Below are 22,423 nucleotides of genomic sequence, written 5' to 3' on the forward strand. Positions count from 1 at the left end.
CTGACAGTTTTCTATCCGGTTTTGTGATAAAACAATGATGTTGTTGAAATTATTTTTCCGCTGTGTCTTCTTATTGTCTCGGCCTTTAGGCCTATATATTGCGGTAGCAAGGCAAATTAATAAACAGATTATAGAGCAAACAACGCAATTATCACAACAGTTGTAATATGGCTTTTTTCTGGCTTCCGGAGTGATTTTACCCACGCACCACCACAGGGGTGAATAATTTGTTAGAAAAGCGCGCATTTCTCTCTTATTGTATGTATGCATAGATATGTTCAACCGTGTATTCTGTAGACTATAATTACACAGACACAACATTGTAAGAAGTCACTTTGGAATAAAAATCTTTCTGCCCCTTGACGTATTCATAGGATCACAATTCTGCGCGCACACCTCTGGTCACGTCACTTAGGGAAAGCTTTGAGAGTCTGCGAGAAAATAATCGCTCGAGAGAGAGAAATGAATGATGCTGAGGAGACACGCAGCATCGGCTTGAAATGGCAGCGAGTAGTGTGGAAGAAATGGAGAGAACGTTGGAGAAGCAACAGCTGTGCTGGAATGCGACCAATATGGGTGACCGTTCTGATGATATGGAGCGGGAGGTTGACTGTCAAGGGTCTGAATGGTCTGTAGTGGAAAGACAGGAAGAAGAGAGATCATGATACTGAAATCAGTGGTACTTCTAGTGTGGAAAGCAAAAAGAGGGTCAAGGTAGGAAGCAAGAATAATAATGTGTCGGAGTTGAAAGTTGTGATGGTGCTTGATGAGACCATAGGGCCTCATTTACGCCTTATCCGACTGATGTCATAGAGAGAGAGAGAGGTGAAGTTAAACTAGCCTGGTTAATTGGAAATGGTAGATTGATAATACTTTGTGGTAGCCAGGCTCAGCAAGGGAAAATTCTGCAAATGTTAAAGGTTCATGGGAAGAAGATTAAAAGCCATGTCCCTGGTGCTTATGCTAGATTGAGGGGAGTCAACACTGGGGTCCGATATCTAATACCACAGATGACATTGAAGAAAATGTGAATGGAGGCAGAGTGATTGAGGCCAAAAGTTTGATCAGTAGGATAGAGGCGCAAAGAAGTGAAAGCTTATCAGTGATACTGAGGTTTGAGAATGTTTTGCTGGGAAAAGTACAGATATTGAATCTATGGAATCCTGTTAGAGAATTTGTTCTATATGCCCTGTGGTGTTTTAAATGCCAGAAGAATGGGACTTGTAGCTGCTGTAAAGGACAGAAAAGTTGTGCCAAGTGTGGAGGGGAACATGATTACAGTGAATGTGGAAGCAATGTAAAGGTTAATTTGCTGTAATTGTGGGGGAGAACACAGTGCAGTATTTGGTGGATGCCAGGTGCATAGAGAGGCTTAGAGAAAATGGAACAGTCGTGATGTATCATATTTTGAGGCTGTAAGACGATTTGATTTGATACAGCCTGGATTTGAACCAGGATGTCTGTAGTGACGCTCCAAGCACTGATATGCAGTGCCTTTGACCACTGCGCCACTCAGGAGAGGTGAATTCCAGCTTTCCAACGGTGCAGATTTATTTAGGCTCCCCAGTGCTGATGGAAAGGCAACAACGTAGAAGTAAGTAGGGATTTATTTGGCTGAGATGATTATTTTCACGGTAGTACAGAATTGGGCATATCATTATTGATCGTACATTCCAATACAGTAGGTGGCGGCATGCACTTCAAACGTTTGTTTGCGGACCGCCATGATATCAAAGAAGAAGTAAAAAGAAGCGCGCGAGATAGAAACTGGAGCGCGGACTAACGTCAGCGTACCCAGCCCTCCGACAAACAGAGTTTCATGGACTATATACTACAAAAAACACAGATTTGCTCGTGGTATATAGTTTGGGAATCTATGCACGACGTGGTTGACAAAAAATATACAATTGTATTTTAGCTAAGGGCTTTGGTGGTAAAACGAAGTTAAATGTCCTGGTGGTTGCGCGGGTAAGTAATCTGATTCTAACTTTGTTAAGGTTACAGCAGCTGTTGGACAAATATCAATGTCGACTCCACTTCCTATGTTTTCAATAGGACAGGGGTCAATGCACCATTTTATCATTTCTGAGATTACTGGATGTCCTTGATTATTTTTGCGCGTTTACGTGATTTGAATGCGCTTTTGTAACCCCACCAGGGGTGATGTCAGATGTTTTGAACGTTAGCTAGCCAAATGTCATGAAACAAATGTATCCAAGGAATTTTCTAATACATACCGGTTTAATCGGAAAGCTCGAAATGTCGGCCACAAACGTTAGTTAACTGAATCTAGCTGTAGTATCTAGCTATGTAGCTAGTGAATCAAAAATGCATTGTGTGACAATTTAAGTTTGCGACCCACCCATGTCAGCTACTTTGCAGGGAATAGAATGCATGCATACTAGATTTGGGGGCTGGTCAGTTTCTGTTAAAGAAAGAATGCTCTAGATAATCTCTGCAATCTCTGCATTGATCTCTACCACACCCAGTTGACTGGTTGCTTGTCTTTTCAGAGAGGATGGGGAGGAGGCTATGTATCAGGACACCGACTCTGATGTGGCTGAACAGAGAGACTGTGGAAAGGTCAAAGTGAAATGGACACAAGAGGAGGTGAGTTCATTTATAGATCAGGGGGACATGGTTGGTTATTTGCAGCAAGTGAGGATGAGTTGGCTACTTTGCTCTTCATAAAATGGCTGTCCTTTATTCTCAGGATGACAATCTGAAAGCATTGGTCCAAAGCCTGGGACCAAATGACTGGAAACACATAGCCAGTTTTTTACTGGTGAGTTATATCGAGAGATTACAGTATATATTCTGTAATATCTAGTTGACAATGCAAATAATACAAAAGACTCCAATTTGCTGTCTGAAGGGTTGTGTGGTTTCTATTGCATGAAATCATTAACTGTATGGTAACCCTTCTGCACAGAATCGCTCAGAACATCAGTGCCAGCACCGCTGGTTGAAGGTTCTGGATCCAGATCTGGTTAAAGGGCCCTGGACCAAAGAAGAGGACGAGAAGGTAAGTGGTGTGATGGCGACCATTCTACAATCACAGGGTTCACACAAGGTGCTTAAAGTACTTGAATTTGGCACTCTGAAATTCAAGTACAGGAATACTTTGAAAATCTGACATTTTCTCAAATTAAAATAAGAGAACAGATGTTTATGAAAAATGGATTTGTCTTTATTTTTCAAGCAGACTACCCAGTTTTATTTCCTCATGTGTTTCGTGCTCTGGTTGCCAGGCTAGCTTGATCATTCCACCCACACTGCCACTCAGCCAGGCAGGTACAGAACTGACTGATTAGGTGCCACCAAAGGTCACATCGATAGCTAAAATGTCAGGCAAATGTAGATTCAATCCTGCCTTTTGTGCGTATGGAGAATTTCTGGGATCTTTTATTTCAGCTCATGAAACATGGGACCAAAACTTTACATGTTGTGTTTTATTTATTTAAAAAAATATATATATATATATATTTAACCTTTATTTAACCAGGTAGGTCAGTTGAGAACATGTTTTCATTTACAACTGCGACCTGGCCAAGATAAAGCAAAGCAGTGCGACACAAACAACAACACAGAGTTACACATGGAAAAAACAAACATACAGTCAATAACACAATAGAAAAAATATATATACAGTGTGTGCAAATGAGGTAAGATTAGGGAGGTAAGGCAATAAATAGGCCATAGTGGCGAAGTAATTACAATTTAGCAATTAACACTGGAGTGATAGATGTGCAGAAGATGAATGTGCAAGTAGAGATGCTGGGGTGCAAAGGAGAGAAAAAAACAATATGGGGATGAGGTAGTTGGATGGGCTATGTACAGGTGCAATGATCTGTGAGGTGCAATGATCTGTGAGCTGCTCTGACAGCTAATGCTTAAAGTTAGTGAGGGATATATGAGTCTCCAGCTTCAGTGATTTTTGAAATTCGCTCCAGTCATTGGCAGCAGAGAACAGGAAGGAAAGACGGGGCAGTCGTTTGAGAATTTATATTTTTGTTCATTATAGTTTACCCACCTTGTTTTTACCACTACATCACTGGACCCAACCACCCCACATTGTGTAAGGTGCAAAAAATGTGTCAGACTTTGACATTGCGAGCGTGGGTGAATCGGCCCTGAAGAGCCACATGAAGGGACAACGCTGCATCCTGCGCTGGTGCCAGTTCTACATTGTGGCTTTTTCTCTGCAACAAACTCCAGAGCTTTGTTTACCAATCGCCTCATTCACAGGAGCGCCTGGCTGCTGCTTTATCAAGCAGCAGCCATGCTCCTGCTATTCCGGTGTCCGTTTTCCTCACACAGCCCACCCGGCCCTTCTCCCGACCGGCGACACTAAAGATGCCAGTCGGAAGGAAGCTAGTTGCTTTTTCATAGCTATTAAGTAGTAGAAAGCCAAATACCCCAAAAAATACAATACAGTCATTAAGCTGGAATTGTGTAGTAATGCGAATAGGAAATGTGTGTTCACCAGTAGGCCCCAAAACTGTGCTGATCACTACTCAAATTACAACATCATCAGTACTGACTTACTGTTCATGTATGTAGTGAAATATTTGAGTAGATCTTGTAAAGTAGTGATGTAATTAGATTTTTTTTCATGTGGCTGTAATGATATACTGCCATCAGCTGGCGACATGAAACAATTGCATTATAGGAACTATTACAACTTGACGGTCCTTGAAAATATATATTTGTGCTTGAAAAGTACATGAAAGTTCTTGAATTTTACTTGGCACTGTCTGTACGAACCTTGCAATCAGTTCAGATAATAAGATGGCGCCGGAGAACAAGGCAGACGTTTTACGTATTCCTAACCAATTGTGTTATTTTGTTTGTTTCTTTGTGTTTGTAACTTATTTTGTACATAATGTTACTGCTACTGTCTCTTATGACCAAAAAGAACTGCTGGACATCAGAACTGCGATTGCTCACCATGTAATTGGCAGAACCTGACGTGAATGATATACTGCTTTCCCGGGAACAGGCCCAGATCCCCGTCATTTGTGTGAAAAGAAGGCGGAGAAAAAGGGGCCAGAGGGCGGGCTACCTTCTGAGAATTCGTAGGCGATCGAATAAACCTCCACTTCCTTCCATTCTGCTAGCAAATGTGCAATCTTTGGAAAATCAAATCGATGACCTATGCGGAAGATTAAACTACCAACGGGACATTCAAAACTGTAATAGCTTATGCTTCACGGAGTTGTGGCTGAACGGCATTATCAACATGCAGCCGTCTGGTTATACGCTGTATCGGCAGGAAAGAACAGCGGCGTCTGGTAAGACAAGGGGTGACAGACTATGTATTTTTGTAAATAACAGCTAAGGAAGTCTCTATGGAAGTCTCAAGGTTTTGCTTGCCTGAGGTAGAGTATCTCATGTTAAGCTGTAGACCACACTATCTACCTAAAGAGTTTTCATCTGTAGTTTTCGTAGCTGTTTACATACCACAGACTGATGCTGGCGCTAAGACTGCACTGAATGAGCTCTATTCCGCCATAAGCAAACAGGAAAACGCTCACCCAGAGGCGGCACTCCTAGTTGCTGGGGACTTTAATGCAGGTAAACTTAAATGTGCAACCAAAGGGGGAAAAAAAACTCTGGCCCACCTTTACTCCACACACAGAGACGCATACAAAGCTCTCGCTTGCCCTCCATTTGGCGAATCTGACCATATTTCTATCCTCCTGATTCCTGCTTACAAGCAAAAATTTAAGCAGGAAGCACCAGTGACTCGATCAATAAAAAAGTGGTCAGGTGAAGCAGATGCTAAGCTTCAGGACAGTTTTGCTAGCACAGACTGGAATATGTTCCTGGATTCCTCCGATAGCATTGAGGAGTACACCACATCAGTCTTTGGATTCATCAGTAAGTGCATCGATGACGTGGTCCCCACAGTGACCCTATGTACATACCCCAACCAGAAGCCATGGATTACAGGCAACAACCACACTGAGCTAAAGGGTAGAGCTGCCGATTTCAAGGAGCGGGACTCTAACCTGGAAGAAATCCCGCTATGCCCTCCGACGAACCAATACAGGACTAAGATCGAATCATAACACACCAGCTCTGACGCTCGTCGGATGTGGCAGGACTTGCAAACCATTAGACTACAAAGGGAGCAGAGCCGAGAGCTGCCCAGTGACACGAGCCTACCAGACGAGCTCAACTACTTCTATGCTCGTTTCGAGGCAAATGACACTGAAACATGCATGAGAGCACCAGCTGTTCCGGAAGACTGTGCGATCACGCTCTCCACAGCCGATGTGAGAAAGACCTTAAAACAGGTCAACACTCACAAGGCCGCTGGGCCAGACGGATTACCCGGATGTGTACTACGAGCATGCCCTGACCAACTGGCAAGTGTCTTCACTGACATTTTCAATCTCTCCCTTTCTGAGTCTGTAATACTAACATGTTTAAAACAGACCACCATAGTGCCTGTGCCCAAGAACACTAAGGTAACCTGCCTAAATGACTACCGACCCGTAGTACTCAGGTCTGTAGCCATGAAGTGCTTTGAAAGGCTGGTCATGGCTCACATCAACACCATTATCCCAGAAACCCTAGACCTACTCCAATTTGCATACTGCCTTATCAGATCCACAGATGATGCAATCTCTATTGCACTCCACACTGTCTTTTCCCACCTGGACAAAAGGAACACCTATGTGAGAAGGCTATTCACTGACTACAGCTCAGCGTTCAACTCCATAGTGCCCTCCAAAGCTCATCAATAAGCTAAGGACCCTGGGACTAAACATTTCCCTCTGCAACTGGATCCTGGACTTCCTGACGGGCTGCCCCCAGGTGGTAAGGGTAGTTAACAAAACATCCTCCATGCTGATCCACAACACGGGCCCCTCAGGGGTGCGTGCTCAGTCCCCTCCTGTACTCCCTGTTCACGCATGACTGCATGACTCCAACACCATCATTAAGTTTGCAGATGACACAATAGTGGTAGGCCTGATCACCAACAACGATGAGACAGCCTTTAGGGAGGAGGTAAGATACCTGGCCGTGTGGTGCCAGGACAACAACCTCTCCCTCAATGTGATCAAGACAAAGGAGGTGATTGTGGACTACAGGAGAAGAGAACCGAGCACGCCCTCTTTCTCATCGACAGGGCTGCAGTGGAGCAGGTTGAGAGCTTCAAGTTCCTTGACGTCCACATCAACAACTAACTAACGTGGTCCAAGCATACCAAGACAGTTGTGAAGAGGGCACGACAAAACCTATTCCCTCTCAAGAGACTGAAAAGATTTGGCATGGGTCCTCAGATCCTCAGAAGGTTCTACAGCTGCACCATCGAGAGCATTCTGACCAGTTGCATCACTGTCTGGTTTAGCAACTGCTCGGCCTCTAACTTCAAGGCACTACAGAGTAGAGGTTTACCGATTTATGATTTTTCAACGCCGATAGCGATAGATTTATTGGAGGACCAAAAAAAGCCGATACCGATTTAATCAGCTGATTTATTTATATATTTGTAATAAGGAGAATTACAACAATACTTAATGAACACTTATTTTAACGTAATATAATATCAATTTAGTCTCAAATAAATAATGAAATATGTTCAATTTGATTTATATAATGCAAAAACACCGTGTTGGGGAAGAAAGTATGTGCCATGTAAAAAAGCTAACGTTTAAGTTCCTTGCTCAGAGTATGAGAACATATGAAAGCAGGGGGTTCATTTTAACATGAGTTTTCAGTATTCCCAGTTAAGAAGTTTCAGGTTGTAGTTATTATAGGAATTATAGGACTATTTCTCTCTCTACCATTTGTATTTCATATACCTTTTGACTATTGGATGTTCTTATAGGCACAATAGTATTGCCAGCCTAATCTCGGGAGTTGATAGGCTTGAAGTCATATACGGCGCAATGCTTGAAGCACAGCGAAGAGCTGCTGGCAAACGCAGGAAAGTGCTGTTTGAATGAATGCTTACGAGCCTGCTGCTGCCTACCACGCACAGTCAGACTGCTCTATCAAATAGACTTAATTATAATAAATACACAGAAATACGAGACTTAGGTCATTAATATGGTCAAATCCGGAAACTATAATTTCGAAAACAAAACCTTTTATTCTTTCAGTGAAATACAGAACCGTTCCGTATTTATATAACGGGTGATGCCGTTACATTGCACAACCTTCAATGTTATGTCATAATTATGTCAAATTCTGGCAAATTAATTATGGTCTTCGTTAAAAAGAAATGGTCTTCACACAGTTCGCAACGAGCCAGGCAGCCCAAACTGCTGCATATACCCTGACTCTGCTTGCACAGAACACAAGAGAAGTGACACAATTTCCCTAGTTAAAATAAATTCATGTTAGCAGGCAATATTAACTAAATATGCAGGTTTTAAAAAATATATATATACTTGTGTATTGATTTTAAGAAAGGCATTGATGTTTATGGTTAGGTACACATTGGTGCAACGACAGTGCTTTTTTCACGAATGCGCTTGTTAAATCATCACCTGTTTGGCAAAGTAGGCTGTGATTCGATGATAAATTAACAGGCACCGCATTGATTATATGCAACGCAGGACAAGCTAGATGAACTAGTAATATCATCAACCATGTGTAGTTATGTTAAGATTGATTATTTTTTTTTACAAGATAAGTTTAATGCTAGCTAGAAACTTACCTTGGCTCCTTGCTGCACTCACGTAACAGGTGGTCAGACTGCACACAATCTTCTCGTGGAGTGCATTGTAATCAACCATAATCGGCGTCCAAAAATGCCGATTACTGATTGTTATGAAAACTTGAAATCGGCCATTCCGATTAATCGGTCGACCTCTACTACAAAGGGTAGTGCGTACGTCCAAGTACATCACTGGGATCAAGCTTCCTGCCATCCAGGACCTCTATACCAGGCAGTGTCAGGGGAAGGCCCTAAAAATTGTCAGACTCCAGCCACCCTAGTCATAGATAGCTCTCTCTGCTACCGCATGGCAAGCGGTACCAGAGCGCCAAGTCTAGGTCCAAGAGGCTTCTAAACAGCTTCTACCCCCAAGCCATAAGACTCCTGAACATCTAGTCAAATGGCCACCCAGACTATTTTCATTGCCCCCCCCCCCACCCTCCTCTTTTACACCGCTGCTACTCTATTGTTATCATCTATGCATAGTCACTTTAATAACTGTACCTACATGTATATATTACCTCAACAAAACCCCCGCACATTGACTCTGTACCGGTAGCCCCCTGTATATAGTCTCGCTATTGTTATTTTACCGCTGCTCTTTAATTACTTGTTACTTTTATCTCTTATTCATATTTTTTTTTTAACTGCATTGTTGGTTATGTGCTCGTAAGTAAGCATTTCACTGTAAGGTCTACCTGTTGTATTCGGCGCGTTTGACTAATCAAATTTGAGTTCTACTAGACTTCTTTGTGACAGCAAAGTTGAGTTCTATCAACAGTCGTCCAGTCAGATCTCAGAATCATGTCTGTTGTACAACAAGAGGGTAATATACCTTCCACTGGCTGCTTTGACTCCTGTCTTATACTGCAGACATGGAGCCACATTTCCAGACAAACTTCAACCCTGCATTCCTCTCCACAGGTGATACAACTGGTGAAAAGGTATGGCAACAAGCAATGGGCCATAGTGGCTAAGCACCTGAAGGGCCGTGTGGGGAAGCAGTGCAGGGAACGCTGGCACAACCACCTCAACCCGGATGTGAAGAAGTCGTCCTGGACAAAAGAGGAAGACCTCATTATCTACAAGGCCCACTGCATGCTGGGAAACCGCTGGGCTGAGATTGCCAAGCTGCTCCCCGGAAGGTAGCTATCTTGACTGGTACTCCAGCTAAGAGAATCCCTCTACCATGTCTGTGCTGAAATGTCAGGATCACTCGGAACATATTTTGTGAAGAATGCAATTTTTTTGTATTTTTTAAATTTATTTCACCTTTATTTAACCAGGTAGGCTAGTTGAGAACAAGTTCTCATTTACAACTGCGACCTGGCCAAGATGAAGCATAGCAGTGTGAACAGACAGCAACACAGAGTTACACATGGAGTAAACAATAAAAAAGTCAATAACACAGTAGATAAAAAAAAAAAAAGGAGTCTATATACATTGTGTGCAAAAGGCATGAGGAGGTAGGCGAATAATTACAATTTTAGCAGATTAACACGAGTGATAAATGATCAGATGGTCATGTGCAGGTAGAGATACTGGTGTGGAAAAGAGCAGAAAAGTACATAAATAAAAACCGTATGGGGATGCGGTAGGTAAAATTGGGTGGGCTATTTACCGATAGACTATGTACAGCTGCAGTGATCGGTTAGCTGCTCAGATAGCAGATGTTTAAAGTTGGTGAGGGAGATAAAAGTCTTCAACTTCAACGATTTTTGCAATTCGTTCCAGTCACAGGCAGCAGAGAACTGGAACGAAAGGCGGCCAAATGAGGTGTTGGCTTTAGGGATGATCAGTGAGATACACCTGCTGGAGCGCGTGCTACGGGTGGGTGTTGCCATCGTGACCAGTGAACTGAGATAAGGTGGAGCTTTACCTAGCATGGACTTGTAGATGACCTGGAGCCAGTGGGTCTGGCGACGAATATGTAGCGAGGGCCAGCCGACTAGAGCATACAGGTCGCAATGGTGGGTGGTATAAGGTGCTTTAGTAACAAAGCGGATGGCACTGTGATAAACTGCATCCAGTTTGCTGAGTAGAGTATTGGAAGCCATTTTGTAGATGACATCGCCGAAGTCGAGGATCGTTAGGATAGTCAGTTTTACTAGGGTAAGTTTGGCGGCGGGAGTGAAGGAGGCTTTGTTGCGAAATAGAAAGCCGATTCTAGATTTGATTTTGGATTGGAGATGTTTGATATGAGTCTGGAAGGAGAGTTTACAGTCTAGACAAACACCTAGGTACTTATAGATGTCCACATATTCTAGGTCGGAACCATCCAGGGTGGTGATGCTAGTTGGGCGTGCGGGTGCAGGCAGCGAACGGTTGAAAAGCATGCATTTGGTTTTACTAGCGTTTAAGAGCAGTTGGAGGCCCCGGAAGGAGTGTTGTATGGCGTTGAAGCTCGTTTGGAGGTTAGATAGCACAGTGTCCAAGGAAAGGCCGGAAGTATACAGAATGGTGTCGTCTGCGTAGAGGTGGATCAGGGAATCGCCCGCAGCAAGAGCAACATCATTGACATATACAGAGAAAAGAGTCGGCCCGAGAATTAAACCCTGTGACCGGCTCGGAAACCAGATTGCACAGCGGAGAAGGTACGGTGGGATTCGAGATGGTCAGTGATCTGTTTGGTGACTTGGCTTTCGAAGACCTTAGATAGGCAGGGCAGGATGGATATAGGTCTGTAACAGTTTGGGTCCAGGGTGTCTCCCCCTTTGAAGAGGGGGATGACCACGGCAGCTTTCCAGTCCATGGGGATCTCAGACGATATGAGAGGTTGAACAGGCTGGTAATAGGGGTTGCGACAATGGTGGCGGATAGTTTCAGAAATAGAGGGTCCAGATTGTCAAGCCCAGCTGATTTGTGTGGGTCCAGGTTTTGCAGCTCTTTCAGAACATCTGCTGTCTGGATTTGGGTAAAGGAGAAGCTGGGGAGGCTTGGGCGAGTAGCTGCGGGGGGTGGAGCTGTTGGCCGAGGTTGGAGTAGCCAGGAGGAAGGCATGGCCAGCCGTTGAGAAACATTTGTTGAAGTTTTCGATTATCATGGATTTATCAGTGGTGACCGTGTTACCTAGCCTCAGTGCAGTGGGCAGCTGGGAGGAGGTGCTCTTGTTCTTCATGGACTTTACAGTGTCCCAGAACTTTTTGGAGTTAGAGCTACAGGATGCAAATTTCTGCTTGAAAAAGCTGGCCTTTGCTTTCCTGGCTGCGTGTATTGGTTCCTGACTTCCCTGAACTGTTGCATATTGTGGGGACTATTAGTTGCTATTCGAATAGTCGATGCTATTCGATGCTATTGCAGTCCGCCACAGAATGTTTTTGTGCTGGTCGAGGGCAGTCAGGTCTGGAGTGAACCAGGGGCTATATCTGTTCATAGTTCTGCATTTTTTTGAACGGAGCATGCTTATCTAAGATGGTGAGGAAGTTACTTTTAAAGAATGACCAGGCATCCTCAACTGACGGGATGAGGTCAATATCCTTCCAGGATACCCGGGCCAGGTTTATTAGAAAGGCCTGCTCGCAGAAGTGTTTTAGGGAGAGTTTGACAGTGATTAGGGGTGGTCGTTTGACTGCGGACCCGTAGCGGATACAGGCAATGAGGCAGTGATCACTGAGATCCTGATTGAAGACAGCGGAGGTGTATTTGGAGGGCCAGTTGGTCAGGATAAGGTCTATGAGGGTGCCCTTGTTTACAGATTTAGGGTTGTACCTGGTGGGTTCCTTGATGATTTGTGTGAGATTGAGGGCATCTAGCTTAGATTGTAGGACTGCTGGGGTGTTAAGCATATCCCAGTTTAGGTCACCTAACAGAACAAACTGAAGCTAGATGGGGTGTGATCAATTTGAATGGATTGGTGACATTTAGGAACAGCATTTTGTTCCACATCATTAGTTCACCTTCGTACTCCACATCTTCATTACTACAACATTATGTTCAAATGTGCCCTTCCAGGACAGATAATGCTGTGAAGAACCGCTGGAACTCAACCATCAAGCGTAGGGTTGAGATGGGCTTCTTTAGTGGGGTGGATCCTACTCTGAAGCATCATCAGGTGGAAGCAGAGGAGGGCATGGCCCACCACAGTAAAGATCAGCAGGTACAGTTGAAGTCGGAAGTTTACATACACTTAGGTTGGAGTCATTAACTTGTTTTTCAACCACTCCACAAATTTCTTGTTAACAAACTATAGTTTTGGCAAGTCGGTTAGGACATCTACTTTGTGCATGACACAAGTAATTTTAACAACAATTGTTTTCAGACAGATTATTTAACTTATAATTCACTGTGTTACAATTCCAGTGGGTCAGAAGTTTACGTACACTAAGTTGACAATGCCTTTAAACAGTTGGAAAATTCCAGAAAAGATGTCATGGCTTTAAAAAGCTTCTGATAGGCTAATTGACATAATTTGAGTCAATTGGAGGTGTACCTGTGGATGTATTTCAAGGCCTACCTTCAAACTCGATGCCTCTTTGCTTGACATCATGGGAAAATCAAAAGAAATCAGCCTAGACCTCAGAAAAAATACCTCTACAAGTCTGGTTGATCCTTGGGAGCAATTTCCAAATGCCTGAAGGTACCACGTTCATCTGTTCAAACAATAGTACGCAAGTATAAACACCATCTGACCACGCAGCCGTCATACCACTCAGGAAGGAGACGTGTTCTGTCTCCTCGAGATGAACGTACTTTGGTGCAAAAAGTGCAAATCAATCCCAGAACAACAGCAAAGGACCTTGTGAAGATGCTGGAGGAAACGGGTACAAGAGTATCTATATCCACAGTAAAACAAGTCCTATATCGACATAACCTGAAAGGCCTCTCAGCAAGGAAGAAGTCACTGCTCCAAAATTGTCATAAAAAAGACAGACTACGGTTTGCAACTGCACATGGGGACAAAGATCGTACTTTTTGGAGACATGTCCTCTGGTCTGATGAAACAAAAATATAACTATTTGGCCATAATGACCATCGTTATGTTTGGAGGAAAAAGGGGGAGGCTTGCAAGCTGAAGAACACCATCCCAACCGTGAAGCACGGGGGTGGCGGCAGCATGTTGTGGGGGTGCTTTGCTTCACAAAATAGATGGCAGCATGAGGCAGGAAAATTGTGGATATATTGAAGCAACATATCAAGACATCAGTCAAAAAGTTCAAGCTTGGTCGCAAATGGGTCTTCCAAATGAACAATGACCCCAAGCATACTTCCAAAGTTGTGGCAAATGGCTTAAGGACAACATAGTCAAGGATTTGGAGTGGCCATCACAAAGCCCTGACCTCAATCATATAGAAAATGTGTAGGCAGAACTGAAAAAGCGTGTGCGAGCAAAGAGGCCTACAAACCTGACTCAGTTACACCAGCTCTGTCAGGAGGAATGGGCCAAAATTTACCCAACATGTGGGAAGGTTGTGGGAGGCTACCCAAAATGTTTGACCCAAGTTAAACAATTTAAAGGCAATGCTACCAAATACTAATTGAGTGTGTGTAAACTTCTGACTCACTGGGAATGTGATGAAATAAATAATAGCTGAAATAATTAATTCTCACTGCTGTTATTCTAACATTTCACATTCTTAAAATAAAGTGGTGATCCTAACTGACCTAAAACAGGGACTTCTTTACTAGGATTAAATGTCAGGAATTGTGAAAAACTGAGTTTAAATGTATTTATCTTCTGACTTAAACTGTAGATTCCGCTTGAAATCAGTTTGACATCTGTGCACTGTAATTGTTATTTGAATGTTGTGCTCTGAAACATGATTTGTTATGTTTCTACAGATGGACTATAATGGTTCTATGGAGAGGGATTCAGACCAAGACACTACACTTCTGGTAAGAATTCAAACACTAAATGCCGGCTATCTTCTATGTGGGGGTAAAAGGCAGATAAACTGTAGTGTTTTGTGTGACAAATATATAGTGTAGTAGATACAGAGCGTGTTAAAATATCACCAACCTATGCTGTTTTTCAAGGTAGAACACATTGTTCCGGTAGCTGTTTGTGTTCATTCATATTCAGTTCGTCTTTACTTCTCTCTCTCATGCTGATTTTCAAGCTTATGTCGCCCGTACAGGAGAATACCATTACATCCACTGTGAGAGGCGAACCAAGGGAAGCAGGCTCCCACAAGGCTGTCTCTCCTCAACAGTCAAAGACACCCAAAAGTGAGCCAGACACCCCAGGACGTGAGCTGAATACCAATAGCTGGGTGGTGGACAGCTCAGGCTTCCTCTCTCCCAACGGCTCAAGCTTAAAGGAGGTGATGGATATGGTGGATGGGGTAAGAGTTCTGGATGGGTTGTAATACCTCAGTCTTCTTAGTTTCACAACGTTAATCTTGTACTTTGCATAAATCACCAAAGAAGTCATATTTGTACAGATACAGTGGAGCAAAAAAGTATTTAGTCAGCCACCAATTGTGCAAGTTCTCCCACTTAAAAAGATGAGAGGCCTGTCATTTTCATCATAGGTAGAAGTGTACCTATGATGAAAATTACAGGCCTCTCTCATATTTTTAAGTGGGAGAACTTGCACAATTGGTGGCTGACTAAATACTTTTTTTGCCCCACTGTATGTAAAACAAGATGTAGAGTATGACTAGATTTGGGGCAGACCTAGCTTGGGAAATTATATTTCATGAACTGTTTCTTGCCCTCCACCAGGACCTAGATGGATGGTGCAACATGTCTGTCTTTGATCTGCCTGAGGAGAGCCAGAGCCCAGAGCGGACCCAGTTCCGTCTGGAGGGCAGCACCCTGCAGGAGCTGAGCAAGGGAAACCGGGGAGAGCTGATCCCCATCTCCCCTGGAGGAATCACTCCACCCTCCATACTGACCCGCCGCAGCCGCCGTCGCATCGCTCTGTCTCCTGACTCCAACTATTCCAGGACCCCCAAGAGCACCCCGGTCAAGGTCCTGCCCTTTTCTCCCTCACAGGTAATCGCTCGACCACCATGACCTAACACACAGTGAGATGACTCATCAGTGCCTTTTACTTTGTACAGAATTATGTGTGTATGTATATATATTTATCTCACACACACACACACACACACTACCATTCAAAAGTTTGGGGTCACTTAGAAATGTCCTTGTTTTCGAAAGAAAAGCACATTTTTGTCCATTTAAAATAACATCAGATTGATCAGAAATACAGTGTTAATATTAATGACTATTGTAGCTGGAAACGGCTGATTTAAAAAATAAATGTAAATGGAATATCTACATAGACGTACAGAGGCCCATTATCATCAACCATCACTCCTGTGTTCCAATGGCGCGTTGTTAGCTAATCCAAGTTTGTCATTTTAAAAGGCTAATTGATCATTTAAAAAACCTTCTGCAATTGTTAGCACAGCTGAAAACTGTTTCTCTGATTTTAAAGAAGCAATAAAACTGGCCTTTAGACTAGTTGAGTATCTGGAGCATCAGCATTTGTGGGTTCGAAATGACAGTTTTCAAGTTTTCATAACAATTGGAAATCGGTATTTAAAAAAAATAACAAATATATTATATTTATTATTATTTTTTTTTTACACATTTATTTAAACATCAATGCCTTTCTTAAAATCAATACACAGAAATATATATTTTTTTAAACCGGCATATTTAGTTAATATTGCCTGCTAACATGAATTTCTTTTAACTAGGAAAATTGTGTCACTTCTCTTGTGTTCTGTGCAAGCAGAGTCAGGGTATATGCAGCAGTTTGGGCTGCCTGGCTCGTTGCTAACTGTGTGAAGACCATTTCTTCCTAACAAAGACAGCCAACTTCGCCAAACGGGGGATGGTTTAACAAAAGCGCATTTGCGAAACAAGCACAATCGTTGCACGACTGTTCCTAACCATAAACATCAATGCCTTTCTTAAAATCAATACACAGAAGTATATATTTTTAAACCTGCATATTTAGCTAAAACAAATCCAGGTTAGCAGGCAATCTTAACCAGGTGAAATTGTGTCACTTCTCTTGCGTTCATTGCACGCAGAGTCAGGGTATATGCAACAGTTTGGGCCGCCTGGCTCGTTGCGTACTAATTTGCCAGAATTTTACTTAATTGACATAACATTGAAGGTTGTGCAATGTAACAGGAATATTTAGACTTATGGATGCCACCTGTTAGATAAAATACGGAACGGTTCTGTATTTCACTGAAAGAATAAACGTTTTGTTTTCGAGAGGATAGTTTCCGGATTCTAACATATTAATGACCTAAGGCTCGTATTTCTGTGTGTTATTATGTTATAATTAACTCTATGATTTGATAGAGCAGTCTGACTGAGCGATGGTAGGCACCAGCAGGCTCGTAAGCATTCATTCAAACAGCACTTTCGTGCGTTTTGCCAGCAGCTCGTCACTGTGCTTCAAGCATTGCGCTGTTTATGACTTCAAGCCTATTAACTCCCGAGATTAGGCTGTTGTAACCGATGTGAAATGGCTAGCTAGTTAGCGGAGTGCGCGCTAATATTGTTTCAAACGTCACTTGCTCTGAGATTTGGAGTAATTGTTCCCCTTGCTCTGCATGGGTAACGCTGCCTCGAGGGTGGCTGTTGTCGATGGGATGGAAGGTATACTGTTACACTGGCAATACTATAGTGCCTATAAGAACATCCAATAGTCAAAAGTATATGAAATACAAATCGTATAGAGAGAAATAGTCCTATAATTCCTATAATAACCACAACCTAAAACTTCTTATCTGGGAATATTGAAGACTCATGTTAAAAGGAACCACCAGCTTTCATATGTTCTGAGCAAGGAACTTAGCTTTCTTACATGGCACATATTGCACTTTTACTTTCTTCTCCAACACTTTGTTTTTGCATTATGTAAACCAAATGGAACATGTTTCATTATTTATTTGAGGCTAAATTGATTTTATTGATGTATTATATTAAGTTAAAATAAGTGTTCATTCAGTATTGTTGTAATTGTCATTATTGCAAATAAATATATATATATATATTCTTTGACAATAATCGGTATCGGTGTTGAAAGATCATATTCGGTCGACCTCTAGTTGAGATGTCTGTTACTTGAACTCTGTGAAGCATTTATTTGGGCTGGTATCTTATCCTCTGCAGCAGAGTTAACTCTGGGTCATTCCTGTGGTGGTCCTCATAAGAGTCATGATGGTTTTTGCAACTGCACTTGAGGAAACTTTGAAAGTTCTTGAAATTTTCCACATTGCCTGACCTTCATGTCTTAAAGTAATGATGCACTGTCGTTTCTCTTTGCTTATTTGAGCTGTTCTTGCCATAATATGGACTTGGTCTTTTACCAAATAGGGCCATCTTCTGTATACCCCCCTACCTTGTCACAACTCAACTGATTGGCTCAAACGCATTAAGGAAAGACATTTCACAAGTTAAGAAGGCACATCTGTTAATTGAAATACATTCCAGGTGACTACCTCATGAAGCTGGTTGAGAGAATGCCAAGAGTGTGCAAAGCTGTCATCAAGGCAAAGTGTGGCTATTTGAAGAATATCAAATACAAAATATATTTTGATTTAAGACTTTTTTTGGTTACTACATGATTCCATATGTGTTACTTCATAGTTTTGATGTCTTCACTATTATTCTACAATGTAAAAATAAAGAAAAACCCTTTTGACTGGCTGTATACAGTACCAGTCAAAAGTTAAGACACACCTACTCATTCCAGTGTTTCTCTTTACTTTTTTCTACATTGTAGAATAATAGTGAAGACATCAACACTATGAAATAACACATATGGAATCATGTAGTAACCAAATCAAAATATATTTTTGATTCTTCTAAGTACCCTTTGTCTTGATGATAGCTTTGCACACTCTTGACACTTTTTGTTGTTGTTGTTACTACTTGATTTCATGTGCTATTTCATATTTCTGATGTCTTCACTATTATTCGACAATGTAGAACATAGTAAAAATAAAGAAAACCCCCTGAATGAGTAGGTGTCAACTTTTGACTGGTAGTGTACAGTGTATTTTCCCCTAACCCTACCACTCCCCCTAATTGGTGTAAACTAATTTGGCAACAACACTTAGGCTTCTACTTCCAGTTTATACATGCTATACACATTTTACGTACACACTATGTTTTACATTAGTTGTCTTGCTTTTAGTCCCGTCCTTCTGCTACCCCCAACCCCTCCCATCTATCTCTGAAGACCATCCAGTTTGGATTTCCAATTTGCCGTATATTTTTCAACTGTCACCAATGATGTTGCCAAAAACACATTCTACCAATTGTTATATCCCTCACATTAAATGGCATCATTTTTATTTATATGGTATGATTGCAAATGGATGTCGGGGAGGTCACATTTACTTTGAATATGTTTCCAGTTCCTCAACATGTGGACCAAACAGGACAACTTTGAACTGGAGAATCCATCCCTCACCTCTACCCCAGTCTGTAGTCAGAAGTCCACGGGTACCACACAACTACACCGCGATAAGACTCCACTCACACAGAAGGAAAACTCTGTGTTTGCGTCCAAGCTGTACTCAAACTCGGTGTATGTAATAAGTCGTTATTGACACACACATTTCTTGTATGTAGTAAGTGATTATTAGGATGCAATATGATGACTCTCTTGTGGCAAAATATGTTTTTTTATTTTTGTAAAGGTTCATCACACCCAACCACAAGTCAAATCTTGACAACACCCCGCGGACTCCAACTCCATTCAAGAATGCCATGGAGAAGTATGGTCCTCTGCAGCCTCTGGTGAGTCCCTCATTCACTACAGATGTCAACGAAAGCAATTTAATTGTCTGTGTGTATAATCTATTTGATATTCCACAGAGAAAGCATGTTCTTTCTTTATGTCTTAGCCTCAGACTCCGAACGAGGAGGACTTGAAAGAAGTCCTCTTGAAAGAGACTGGGATTGAGCTGATCGTGACGGATGAGAGTCCACTTGAGCAAAGACGCAAGCAGGTGGTGAGTGATGAAAGATGGCAGGAGGAAGTTTACACCTAAGAACAACCATTTACTTCAACCAATGCTGCTTCTCAGTTTTATGGAATGGTCTGAATATGTGGTCCATTCCTTTTGGTTCCAGCATCGACCTACAATGAAGAAAGTGCGTAAATCTCTGGCCTTGGATGTCATGGACTGCAAAGAGACGGTCACCTCCAGGCATCAGTCCATTAAGTTTTTGCCCCAACCCTGTCCTAAGGTACATGGACGAAATGGTTATGCTGTAATTGTTTATAGTGTTTTCATTGATTTTGGATTTTGTCTTGTCTTTGTTACAGGCTGAGACGTCTCTCAACTCCTCGTCCTTTTGCATGAAGAGAGAATATAAAGAGGAGAATGTTCTGGATCAGGGCTTCTGTTTAGGACCCAGGGAGAGTTGTGCATATTCCAACCCAGTGCCACCAACCCCAGTAAGTATCATAATGTTATGTCTTGTTATATTTTAGAATATGTATTTCCCTTGTTTGTTTGTATCTGAAGTTATTGATATGCATTGTTGTGTCTTTAGATGTCCCAGGCATGGGAAGCAGTGGTATGTGGACAGACTAAGGACCAACTTATAATGACAGAGAAAGCAAGATGTTACCTCCGCTCACTAAAATCCCACGCTCCCAACCGGGCCCTCATCCTGTCCTGAGCCCTCCCTCACTACCAAGTTCTCATTTATGCTGTGTTCACATGCTATCAGAGTTGGGGAAATTTATATTTGTGTCTGGGAAGTTTCACTTAAACAACCCTCTATGCCAGCAGCATACCACCCTGCATCCCACAGCTGGCTTGTATCTGAAGCTAAGCAGGGTTAGTCCTGGTTGGTCCCTGGATGGGAGACCAGATGCTGCTGGAAGTGGTGTTGGACGGCCAGTAGGAGGCACCCTTTTCCAATAACCCAGGGCAGTGCCTGGGGACGTTGCCCTGTGTAGGGTGCCGTCTTTCGGCTGGGAAGTTAAACGGGTGTCCTGACTCTCTGTGGTCACAAAAGATCCCATGGCACTTATCGTAAGAGTAGGGGTGTTACCCCGGTGTCCTGGCTAAATTCCCAATCTGGCCTTCATACCATCATCCCCAGTTTACAATTGACTCATTCATCCCCCCTCCTCTCCACTGTAACTATTCCCCAGGTCGTTGCTGTAAATGAGAATGTGTTCTCAGTGAACTTACCTGGTAGAATAAGGGTTAATAAAATAGTTGGATTACAAGTGAGAAAATGTTGTTGCAGAGTTGTGACGTTTTACCAGTGCCCTTTTACTTTTTCAAACAAAAGATGACATCAGTTTTTTAACAACTACAACCTCATCAATATGGAGAATGTAGCTAGTTTGACGATATTGTCAATGCTAAGCAAGCTAGCTGTTTATCAAGATTTGGTTGAAGAATGGTTCTGACCAAAAAGTACATGAATGAAACAAATTCGTATTTCCGTCATCACAACTAAGAAATAGGAAGTTCTGACAAGCACGTGAATGTGGCATAACTCTCTGCTGTGCAGACATTTTCATTGTGTTAAACATGTTTAATGTAACTATTCCAAAGTTTATTGTGTTGGTATTCTTTCATAGCAAGGTTATGTGTTTGTTATAGGTTTCTAAAAGGTTTTGAAAAAACGTTGATGCCGTGCTATGTTGAGCAAGCTCAACTGAACTGAAGTAGTGGATACTTGTAAATATGGGGGGAAATGTTTATTGTAGGGCAACTTTATCATGTTATTTCAAGTTTTTCCAAATGTAATGTTTGTATCTACACACACCATTTCCTAGTAAGTTTTACCACAGCCTATCAACAATTGAATAATCCACACTTGCATCACGTTTGTCATACTCAAAAGTAATGTAAAGGTCTATCGTCTTCATGTTTTCATTTTGATATCTCAAGTATACATGTCATTTTGCACTGACATCTATCAGTATTGCGTTTCGGTTGTAACTGTCTCATGCATTTGATTACCTGATCAATCAATAATGAATGGAAACAAATTGACACAAGTGAACAGAGAGTTGTTGAGGGGTTGCTGAAATGTTTGTTTCCTATGATCTATTTTTACGTTATGTAGTCTACTAGCCAATCTAAGGTTTATTATAGGCTACTATTTTATTAAGAATAGAATGTGATGTGAATATGAATCATCATACATTCAGGTTGCCCTATTCCCATGTCCAAAGTTGTATAGATTTGATAAGATTATGGTGCTTTGAATTACGGAATGTTTCTGCTGAAAACTGATCATTTTCTGCTTGCAGATACGATGTATGAGTAAATTATCTGCTGACCTCTGTAACAAAAAATATATATATATATATATATATATAAAATACATTTTATGAACAATTTGTTTAAATGCACAGACAATTTTACAATGTGTGATTGAACAAGTAATAAATCTATGATGCCATCTTAGAAGTTGCCTTTTATTGACCTAGTAGGTTGGTGAACTATTGTTATTCTGATAAGTAATAGATTGGGACAGATCAGTATTTTGAGAGACTGGTTTGTTTCTTGTTGAGGACCAATGAAAAACGGACACAATGCCCCTTTTTGTTTTCAGGGGCGGACACGGGAGCCCGGTAACTTTTGAAAGGCACTGAAATAAAATGTGAATTTGTATGTAAATGTACAATATTTGCGGATAGTTTATTTTATATTTCAAAACGCAAATTATTCTCGCCCACATTTCAGATGGTCCAACAAACCTCTGGTTCTGATGTCCGAACAAGTTCATTCATTTGCAGGATTTGGTTGTAACCAATTACACGAATAGGGGTAACAACTGTTAGATTGA

At 41.9% G+C, this 22,423-nt stretch overlaps 1 protein-coding gene across 1 annotated transcript; it reads left to right on the forward strand.

Moving 5' to 3' along the window:
* The first annotated feature begins 1,860 nt into the window (after window positions 1-1,860).
* Window positions 1,861-21,855, forward strand: LOC139413333 (myb-related protein B-like). Its single transcript, XM_071160561.1, has 15 exons — window positions 1,861-1,968; window positions 2,514-2,610; window positions 2,714-2,785; window positions 2,933-3,025; window positions 9,602-9,822; window positions 12,629-12,773; window positions 14,456-14,509; window positions 14,752-14,958; window positions 15,341-15,613; window positions 19,012-19,184; window positions 19,297-19,396; window positions 19,504-19,611; window positions 19,733-19,849; window positions 19,929-20,060; window positions 20,159-21,855. The coding sequence occupies exons 1-15, from the start codon at window positions 1,949-1,951 to the stop codon at window positions 20,285-20,287; spliced, it is 1,941 nt and encodes a 646-aa protein (XP_071016662.1). The 5' UTR covers window positions 1,861-1,948; the 3' UTR covers window positions 20,288-21,855.
* The last annotated feature ends 568 nt before the right edge of the window (window positions 21,856-22,423 follow it).

Source organism: Oncorhynchus clarkii, chromosome 7 (genome assembly GCF_045791955.1).
Source record: "Oncorhynchus clarkii lewisi isolate Uvic-CL-2024 chromosome 7, UVic_Ocla_1.0, whole genome shotgun sequence".
In the NCBI taxonomy this organism is placed as follows: Eukaryota; Metazoa; Chordata; class Actinopteri; order Salmoniformes; family Salmonidae; genus Oncorhynchus; species Oncorhynchus clarkii.